General features: G+C 33.5%; 1 protein-coding gene across 1 annotated transcript; it reads right to left on the reverse strand.

Moving 5' to 3' along the window:
• Positions 1-4968: 4968 nt before the first annotated feature.
• On the reverse strand, positions 4969-8509 carry LOC145046375 (glutamate receptor 2.9-like). The gene is made up of 6 exons (XM_078994665.1): positions 8363-8509; positions 7385-7824; positions 6282-7270; positions 5892-6183; positions 5425-5822; positions 4969-5344 (listed from the first exon to the last, which is right to left on the reverse strand). Exons 2-6 carry the CDS (start codon positions 7635-7637, stop codon positions 5078-5080), a joined length of 2199 nt encoding a protein of 732 aa, XP_078850791.1. The 5' UTR covers positions 7638-7824; positions 8363-8509; the 3' UTR covers positions 4969-5077.
• Between the last annotated feature and the right edge of the window lie 2739 nt (positions 8510-11248).

Genomic DNA, 11248 nt, shown 5'->3' on the forward strand with positions numbered 1-11248 from the left:
ATATGTTTTGCAAATATGAAAAGTTTTCGATGAAAATATGATAAATGTTTTAGGTTACAAACCCGCATAGCTCACGAGACATTATTAGCTTACGTATCTCTTTTAATGTTATGTGCTCTAGGTTATAGATAAGGATTAAAGATGATAGAAGGAAGTTAGAAGTTAAGAGATAGAGAATAGATATCCTAATGGAAATGATTCCTTAGTGGACTAATATTGTTCTTTCCACCTTGGTATAGACTTGGGGATATTACTTGGCCTTAAGTATAAAAATGGCAACGATTCACACCAGAATTAGCCCTTAATGAAAAAAATGAATGGAATGTGAAAAGAAACCACTTTTGAATGATGTTATGATTAATGAAATGTTTTGATATAGAATGGAATTTGGAAAAATGTCTATTTGAAATATGTTTTACAAAGATGAAATGTGGAAATGTCTACTTGACATATGTTTTGCAAATATGAAAAGTTTTCGATGAAAATATGATAAATGTTTTAGGTCACAAACCCGCATCGCTCACGAGACATTATTAGCTTACGTATCTCTTTTAATGTTATGTGCTCTAGGTTATAGATAAGGAGTAAAGATGATAGAAGGAAGTTAGTAGTTAAGAGATAGAGAATAGAGTGGAGCTTATCAAGTTACTTATTCATATTATTGATGTAATTCATATTTGCTTGCTATACTTGTATGATGTTTAATGGTAACACCCAAAGTTTTAATTGTAAATGTTTTAATGGGATCAGTTTTACTAAATGTAGGTTAATACCTGAATGTTTTTATAACTATAACACTTGAAAAAGTTTTAAAAAGTTCGAAAAATTAGGGTGGTACAAAAACAATAACCAATTTCTACATTTAGCATAGGCTCATAATACACTCTACATTTCAAAATCACATATAGTCAATACTTAATCTTGTAAAGTGTTCATTTTTTCAAAACATTTACTTTTGAAAACCTTTAGCTTACTCTTTTAAAACGAGTTTATTTATTCATTAATCATAACTTTTCATTTTCAAAATTATTTCAAACACTTTCTTATATATTTAAAGAATCCATTCAATAAAAAATTATTGTTATGCCATGTACCCCATAAGGAAAATTCACAAATACTCACTTGGGGAGACTAGGTAGCACCTAGTCTTTAATCCACTCCTTGCAATCCAAATTTTGCTTCATACCTAATTAAGCATCCCTTTATTCATTACATAAGACTACTTTTCGCATTTAAGCAACCTACTTTTAAAATTAACATAATACTTCACTAATTACATTTAGTGTAGTTTGGTCTCATTATAGAAATAAATTAATCATATGGTCTAGGTTTCCAAGTGTATCACATATCATGTAGGTCTCATTTTTCATAAATAACAACTTATTTTCATTCTACTGTTTCACTTATTTAGCAACATGCTTCTGTTCTCATAACTATGTAATGACTATACTAATCTAGTCATCCTCACATCATTACAAATCCATTTCAATAGTTACACGTGCATTATAAGAGCAAAATACTCCTCTTGGACATTTTTGCTATTTTTGTCACACTTTATCGAAATAATATTTTTTTTTTCTTGCATGTATTGCTTTACTAGTTGTTATTTAAGCTTAAACACGTTTTGTTAGTGTTTTAGACTTGCTACTATAATCCCAACATGTCATTTGGACCAACTCTCATTTCAATATTTTTTGACACTTTTCTCATTTAGGTGTTCTATTTTACCTAAACGTGATTTTCTTGAATTTTAAGATGACGTTTCTGTAACTTTCAGGTTTTAATATGTTTATAAGACAATATCAATATTTAGTTGACAAAACATCTCCCATTTTAATCACTTATACAAGATTTGGTAGTTTGAGCTGCTAAATTTTCTAATAATAATTATTTTAGTTCTAAGTTTTCAACATATTTTGTTGCCAAATCCATCCAACGTTACATAAATATTATTAAAACCATTCCACACTCATGTGTGCTCGTATATTTTAAAACTGTAACATTTTAATTTGACCATTTTGGTCATTTTTTTGGCTAAACCAAAATACCTATTTTCTCGATCCAAACTTTCTATTTCTTTCTTTTTTTACCAGCCTTGTGCATAATTTTTCCTCAACTTTGTACATTCATAAAATTTCCATACGAAGTCGGATTTAGTTGATTCTTTTTCCTATGTACTTTGTGTTGTATTGAATACAAATTAGAACAAAGAATCAACCGATTTGTTTCATTTATGCTTAAGTTACATAGCCTCAAACATGGGCTGCTTGGCATAAAAATACTAATATTTTGCACTTATAAAATTACCTATTCTTATGGGTCTTTCCATTCCAATAATGGATTATATTACTTAAATAATTTAATGTATTCTAAACTTGTTGTTATCGTATAGTAGCTTCAAAACGTTTGTATCTGCTCAAGTTCTAATACATTTTTCATAAATAAAAATCAAGTTAAAAGGATGGAATTCATGATTCCATTCCATTTTGTTATTTTACCAACATCATCTATATATTGCATAGTGTCTACTATATATTGGATGTTTGTGTTCTGTTTTGTTCTCCCAATCATTCTAGAGAAGCATACGGAAAACCTTTTATTAACCTTTCATGAAAAAGTTATATTTGAAATGAATTGGATTTTCGATGTATTTTTATAAGATTGGGGTGTTACATATCTTCCTGACAAGTAAATCCGATACAATGGAGTATTATTAACCTTTCCTCCTAGTTGGGATTGAAATCAACAAGTTGTCATTACAATATTTTTTCAAGAAATACAAAACATACCATGCTATAAATTGTGAGTATCTGACAGCAAATCTGGTTGTGAGGAGTGTGGATGTGCATACGTCAAATACGTTTTATGGTAATCAGGGGCGGAACACAAGCAATGTAACCGGAGGGGCCGAAATTAAAACTTCAAACCAAAACCATATAGATAAATAAAAAAAATACATATATATATATATATATATATATATATATATATATATATATATATATATATATATATATATATTCAGAATTATAACATATCAAAGTTCAAACGAGAAAAAATAAATAAAGAATAATGTTAATTAAATTGCACTTTAAATGGAACTTTTTGATATTTTGCATTTGTAAAGTCTTACATAATTGTTTCTGGTTATTTCCTGATAATATATACTACATAACGAATTTAACTAGCAAATATTAAATAACTAAATAATAAAATAAAGTAACAAAAAAATTATACATTCTAGCAAACATGTAACGTTTTCTGATAAAGGTACTCTCATAAATAAATAATATATTATAATTTCAAATATTTTTATTATGGAGTGTTTTACTCTCATAAATAAATAATATAACAAAAAGATAATATAATAATTAAAACTAAAATGTGTATGTAAGAGTTGTCACCATTTTATAGTCTAGCATGTATCATTATACCAATGTTCAGACTCCACCATGTAGTTTACCTATGTTCACACTCTACATACTCCATCATATTTTTGTGATAGAACGTAAGAAAGAGAAAGAGAGTAAGCGATAGAGAGAGAAAAAAATACCAGTAGTAGATATTGCTCTTGTGAGAGGAGATCGGAGTGGGAGAGGCGGAGACTAGTAGCCAGTGGAGAAAAACAGTTAGCGACAGCGAAGCAAGAGGTCGTCGTCAGAGACGCAAGAGTCCCTCGTGTGGTGACAGGGACCGGTCGAAGAGATGCAGTTGGGCGTCGATGTTATTTCCGGTGAGATTTAGACGTTTTCTCTTTTCTAATGAAGAACTTTCTGGGTCTTGGTGGTTTTTAAACTCAAATCTTCAGCTAAGAATACATTTATTACACTTTTTTATTTATAGATTTTGAGAGATACTTTCCATGTTTCGTGGATTAATTAGGTTCCTAATACCACATGGTTTCTTTTGATTTTATCAGAAATTTTCGGATGTTGGTTTGACTCGATTGTTTGTTCAGATTATTGGCTTTTGAACTCAAATCTTCAGTTAAGAATACTTAACTGCATTTGTTTTGAACTCAAATCTTCAGTTAAGAATACTTAATTGCATTTGTTTAGTTACATTACATGTAAAAGCAAACTCAAAGCAGTGGGGCCTAATTAACAAATTGAATGATCATTAAACTTAGAGTAAATTACTGAAATGGTCCCTATGGTTTGATCAAAAATATACGTTTGGTCCCTAACTTCTTTTTACACTCGGATCGTTCTTGTGGTTTGATTTTATTGCGTTTTTCATCCCTATGGTTTGCTCAAAATTGCACGTTTGGTCCCTAACTTTATGTATGTAATGGATGAAAAACGCAACAAAATCAAACCACAGGGATGATTCGAGTGCAAAAAAACCATTAGGAACCAAACGTGCAATTTTGACCAAATCATATGAACCATTTCAGTAATTTACTCTTAAACTTATTTTATATAAAAACAATATATACTAAATGAACACTATTTTAGGATAATAAACTTTAATTAAATCAAAACATATTATAATCATTTTGACGCCCATCCCATCCTACACCTATACATACACACACTTGCTGAGGCCCACACAAAAAAGCCCATATATGTTTGAGCAAGTAAGAATTTCAATGTTCTAAATAACGTAAGGCGTGATTTGGCGGCAATGTCAAGGCTTAAGTTTTTCCAAACCTTGGCGAGTCATTATGTTTTTAAGACGTGACTTAAGGCGACAATTTTCAATATAATTAATAATTTTATATGTATTTTTAACTATTATTCATTTTTATACACATATATTAGTTAAGACGGCGTTTTGAAAAAGCTTGGCCGCAGGTGCAAACCTTGAAGTCGTAGCGTGCAATGGCGGAGCCCTAACGAGCTTTTTAGAACCTTGAAGAATTTAATGAATTAATGTTTTAAAAAGTAACAAGTAACAAAAAAAAATCAATAAAAAATATTTTGATCATCTTACCTAACTGACTTTCTAGTTTATTTGACAAATCTATAAACTAAACAATAAACAATAGATTTCATTTCATAGAAATGTCACACAAACTCGTTAGAGATTCCAATTTCTTCATATTCTAATTCTTTGACAGATTCATTCATTCCAACTACATTCTGCGAACCATTCGCCTCCTAATCCTCTTCAAAATGTACACGACAAGACAAATAGTTGATGTCCCTCCCGTTAACACAAATAGTGTCGAGAAGCTCTGAGGGCTAAGACTCTCATATTCGTTAGGAAACGATTCATCATCGTCCACACACTTCTCGGATATAAGAAACGTGTCTTCAAGCTCTTTCAGTTTCCCACTTTCTGATGCAGTCATTAAGGCTTTGTTTGCCTCAGAAAGCCATGAAAATTCCCTTGGAAATGCCTGTGCATGTAACAACACAATTTAATTTGACTTTGTAGGTTAAAAAACTTTGGAATTCGTAGAATCGACCTCAAACTTACGAATCCAAATCCACCAACTTTGAATGTCTCTCCAGTTCTAACGAAGCTCTTGCAGTACTGAGCTAGGAAGACTTTGGCTACCGGAGCTTCAAGAAAGATGGCGGCGATTTCGCCTCTGTTTAGGGCTTGTGCGTATTGAGGAGTTGAGTCATAGCTCTTGATCTTGATGCTCTTGAAACCGAGAACATCCTTCAAATAATGGTTGATAAAGGACCCGTTGCAGTACCCCACTGTTGCATTCATCTTCTTGAGCATCCCAACACTGGTTATGGTGGGTTCGAATTGTTGAGCAGTTAGCATGCTGGCCAAGCTAGCCGTGTAGCTCTGTGTGATAATTAGAGCCACAAACAGCCAGACGACAACAGCCACTCTTGACAAATTGCTACGCAACCTGTCTCCTGAAAATGATTATGTGTGATACGAAGAAATCAAAGATTAGAAAAAGTTTGTAAGTTTGTAAACGGTACCTCGCAAAGTAAAGAGTGTAGCGAATGCAAGCCAAATGATGGAGCCTTGAAGATAGTTGGGGCGGGGTCTCTCGATCAACCAAATGACGAAGCCGTTGTAAAGGGTGATTGCTGCTATTAACCACCACATTGTTGCAGTGAAAGGCATCATAAACAACCATGACTGGTTTGATAATTTGGATCGGTTGGGGACGATCATCTCCAAACCAGATTCGGTGTATGGTTGCGTGAAATCGACGTAGTCGTGCCTTCTCGCCACAATTGTTACATCGCCTGCGATCGCGTCGAATTTCTGTTTAGAATTAAGAAAAGAAGAAGACAAGAAATCAGTGATATACGTCGAAGTTTAGGGTTCGGTTTTGTTGAAGATAGAGTTTTATGATGAAAGACCTCTGCTGGTATTTGGCTTATCAGTTCATCATAAGAACCATTGAACGGAAAATAATCATATGGCAATTTCAATTCTCTCATCATCTCATCAAACACAGCGATTGCGAATCCACTGATGACAGTTTCATTCTTCTTGGGATTATATTCCACGTTTACGAATTGCTTAAACAGAGATCTACCAGGCACGCCGACCCTCATCCGAATCTCTGTACTTTTGGCTAGATCCCGGCGCTTTTTATTGGCATACCACGGTTGCGCAGACCACAAAGCTTTCCCGACGTTGTCCATTGCTTCATTGACGCCATCGTCAGTTGTCTCTAAAAACCCTGATCCTTCGGTCCTGTCCACACTGTGATATCCCTTTCCTACCACGTTCACGATCTCCACAGTACTCTGCGGGGGTGGAATTTTGTGATCAAAGTTTTCAGGTGACATTTCTTCTAATAATTTCACGGTTTTGTATCCTTGCACGGCAAAAATTCCAGGTTCGTCCTCCTCTTCTTCTGGGTAATCGGAACTTGAATTTTGACGGAATCTTTTTCTGAAATCTCTAAAATCCGGCGTGTTTTCCTGGAAGTAGCTTTTGACTCCAGCCATGCCTTTCAATGAAGAAATCGTGGAATGAAAACGATCTGTGTTTCCATTAGTTGCAATACATAGGTACCTATCTCCGATTTCCGTCTTCGTGACTTCCTTAAAGAGACGAATCCCGAGTTCCAGAGACGTATGAGTTACAAAGAATTTAACTTGTTGTTTTTTGAGCACCTCAAGCACTTCTTCTAACAAACATGAACCAGATGTGAGTGGTAAGATATGGTTTAGCTCAGAACCTGTTTGTCGAAATGCCTGAGAGAGAGGAGAGATGATTGACGCTGTTGAGGCTAGATGTGAAGCTTCATATATGATAACCTCGGCTATGGCAGAAGCTTCTTCCCATGTATGACTTCCCAAAATGGCTTTCACATTGTCTTCATCAATAAGATATTTTACTGCATTCCCACATCATCTCTCAACATGTTAGCATATGGGTACGATTCTAAACACCCAAATCAAAGTTCTTTCAGATGAATTCGACAACATTTTAATAAAAGGAAATAATTTACCTGCAATAGCTGCATGAAGGGGTTTGTTTCCGGAGTTTTGAAGATATAAAACCATTGTCTGATTGGTTTTGATGTTGAAATCTTGAATTGCTATCTCAATGGCTACTTTGGCCTGTTTTCCAGACCTAGAAGTTCGATCAAGAATCACACCAATGCTGAAATTTGCACTGATCACTGATGCTTGCAGAAGAAACCACAACATTAAGAAAGCAACCAAAGAGACCTGGTAACTTGCAGAATTATGCATCTTCATTTTGATTCTTCTTTATTCTTTTACATACATTAATATATATCTCAAAACTTGGTGCACATTCTCCAAATTATATGATCCATTTTGATGTATATTACATCTTTTTGTACACAAAAGTCCATCACAAGGTTTTTAAAGTTTTCCCAACAAAGAAGTTTCTTGGAAGCTTTCATTGATGTCGACCCACGTGCTATTGTAAAAAAAAATATCATAAATCATACTCACATATGTAATCTCAGACTTATTTCTCGTTTTGTAATCTCAGAAATTTCTTGGAAGCTTTCTTGATAACTGTTTTAATACGAATAAAAGTGTCTTAATCTGAAAGAGCTATGGCCAATGGTTTAAAATGAAATGACATTTTGATTATCTTTATTACTCATTCAAACTCTTACAAGGCAAAGGCCTTTTTTGTCTACGGGTGTCATTTTCAGAAGGCAACATGTAAGAGACTATGACCTGATCATCCATCCATATGCTCTTACATTGATATCTATAAATAATTAAAGACAAAACTACAAAAAGTCCTGTGCTTAGCTGAAAATTAACACTTTTGTCTAAAAATGTTTAAACCATTAGTCCAAACATTTCATGTGAATTTGATCCAATTTCCTTTGACTTTTTTATAATGATGATTTTGTTATTTTTCCTTTTTCATTTTTTTTTATTAATTTCTTAATTTTTTTATTAAAATAGATTAAAACAATAGAAAGCCAATTAGAACACACCATCTTCATGCCACTGTCGGAGAATCAGAACGCTGCTGCCATCTTCCTTAGCAAACCCTTCGTCGGAGTTTAAGCGAACAACACCATCTTTACTCACCTTCTCAGGCGATTATGTTCCTAGCAAAACCTTCGATTCTACAGGCGATCTGGGTGGGTGTTGTAGATCCATCAGGAGGGAGGCCATGAGGAGACAATGGTTTCAAGATGAACAGAACATAAGGAAGGAAGATTGAGGAAGATCTCTGAAGTCCAAGGAATAGATCTGAACTCTTGTGAACAACGAAAAGATGTGAACTTATGCGAACGACAAACATATGTGAACTCCTACAAACGACGAAACGTCGGAGACGAAGAGAAACGAAGGCGGTGGCTAGCTTGGGTTCGTTGACGAAGATGGCGACACTGGTGGTCCAACGAAGGGTTTGCACATCGATTCAGAGAAGGACGGTCGCGGCTAGAAACTCGAGCACAGACGCCAATGTTGACGTCGGTGACAAACAGATATGATGGCACATGTGAAGTCATCGTCGGCTTCGGTAGTTTTCAGATCTACATAGTTCCTGAAAAATTGATGTTGTTGGTGGTGTTGAACTAGTGACGATGGTTTATGGCCGGTGGCGTTGGTGGTGGTGGTTCATATTTTTTCGGCAGGCAACGGGGATTGTACTAGCTTTTTTTTGGGTGTGTGTTAAAAATTACAAAGTAGAGAGTAAGAGATGGGAAGGAAGAAGAGAGTTTAAAATTTTCTTTTAATCATAAAAGTATTTAAATAAATAAAAAAACTGAAAAAACAAAAAATTAAGACAAAATCGTCATTATAAAAAAGTTCAAAGAAAATTGAACCAAACTCACAACAAAATGAAAAGTTAAAACATCCGGTATATATATATATATATATATATATATATATATATATATATATATATATATATATATATATATATATATATATATTTGTGTGTCATAAAAATGTTTTAGACTATGTCAAACTACTCCAAATTTGAAAAATGTTTTCTATCAGTAAAGAGCTCCAACGTTTCTAGCTATATTTGGATTCTTCGTATAATTATATGTGATTAATTGAAAATAATTTGTTTTTCTTCGATTTTAATGGTTGTTACGCTTATTGTATGATTATATATGATTAATATGACTAGTAAACCGTAAAAAAATAGTTATGAACCACTCTGTAATGCATAGATCTACTTCGGAATTTGTAGAACTATTCTAGAATGTCTAGAATTATTGTAGAACTAATCCATATAAAGAATTGTATTATGATTGTTTGACTATTTTTAAATACAATACTTGTCCTCTACAGTTGAAAAAAATATACGGATAACAAGGACCAATATTTTATTTACAATTAGGTGTCAGATTGCTAATATCTAGATTTTATACTTTTCTGCAAATGAAATTTGTTATTTTTTATCAGATATTTCTAACTAAAAAGTCGAACAAACTATTGTGTATCTTTTTTCACAACATATCTTTTTCAACTTTTTATAAGACAAAATTGCAAAAATGGCTCCTGTGGTATGCATTTTTTTAGAGTTTTAGTCCAAACCCCGACTTTTTTGGATTAGTAGTCATTTTTGGATTAGTTTGTATGTGAAAATGGTCTCTCCGGAAATTGAGATGACTAAATTGCCCTCTTCATATTTTTTTTTATATTTTTTCTATTTAATTTAATGTTTTATTGATAATAAATTGGGGCCCACACCCCATTCTCTCTCTCTCTCTCTCTCTCTCTCTCTCTCTCTCTCTCTCTCCATACACAGATCCATTAGGATTATTTGGAGGCTTCAGATGAACTCATTCATCCTCAATCTTAACTCTTTTAAACTTTCCCAATCTCCAAATTCATGTCTGATAAGCTCTCCAAAACAAACCTTAATCTGCAAACTTCACTTATGGATCGTCATCGTCCACCATAGTCAGACACCCACCAAAGTTGGACTGTCGCCATTCATCAAAGCTATGATCTTCTCGACTCTGCCAATATCATTTCAACCCCCGCCATAGCTTAACTATCGCCACCCAAAGATACATCCTTGCTAACAACATTCTCACTAGAACGATTCCTAAAGAGCTCACTGCTCTTCGTGATCTTAAAAAATTAGACCTCGCCAACAAAATCTCTCTAGCAAATTCCCAATTTTAAAGAGAAAATTGGATCTAAACACAGCTAGGAATGCTATATCAGAAAGGTAATCACCAATTCCATCCTTCTCTTCGCCTTCAACAAAATCATTCCAGGAATACCAAATTAATAATTTCCCGAACCCCCAAATCAATTATAAGAAGAGAAAATCCTGGAGACTTGCAGATGTTCTAATTCTGAAAATGGAATCATGGGGACTTACTTCCTGTAAACGAAAGGATAACGAAAGCTTATCATTCTACAAATAATTTCTGAAGGAAAGTTGCACTTCTAGGAGGTTACTAGAGGGTGTAACAGCGATTAATTCCAAAAACACAGGACCATGTTTAATTTGTAAGAATGTCAGAAATGGACCTTATTGAACTTCAAGAACAGATGAAGCATTTACAACCAAATTGATACAGAAGAACGAACAACTTAAAGAATTGAAACATCGGGAAAAATCTTTTCGTTCAGCTATAGAGATAATAAATGAGGAATTGCAAGAAGCTCTTTGGGAACTCTTTTTGTGTTGTTTACTGAAGAAATGAAGATCTAATTTCTTAGATGGATTTTTTCCGGTGTAGGTGCAGGCATAACGAGAGAGAGAGAGAGAGAGAATAAATAAATTAGTATTTGATTTAAGAAGAAATGAAAGAAAAATAAAAAAATAAATACTCCAAGGGTATTACAGTCATTTCACTATTTAGAAGGACTAAAAACATAATAAAACTAGCTCAAAA

Source organism: Lactuca saligna, chromosome 5 (assembly GCF_052625555.1).
Source record: "Lactuca saligna cultivar CGN05327 chromosome 5, ASM5262555v1, whole genome shotgun sequence".
Classification (NCBI taxonomy): domain Eukaryota; kingdom Viridiplantae; phylum Streptophyta; class Magnoliopsida; order Asterales; family Asteraceae; genus Lactuca; species Lactuca saligna.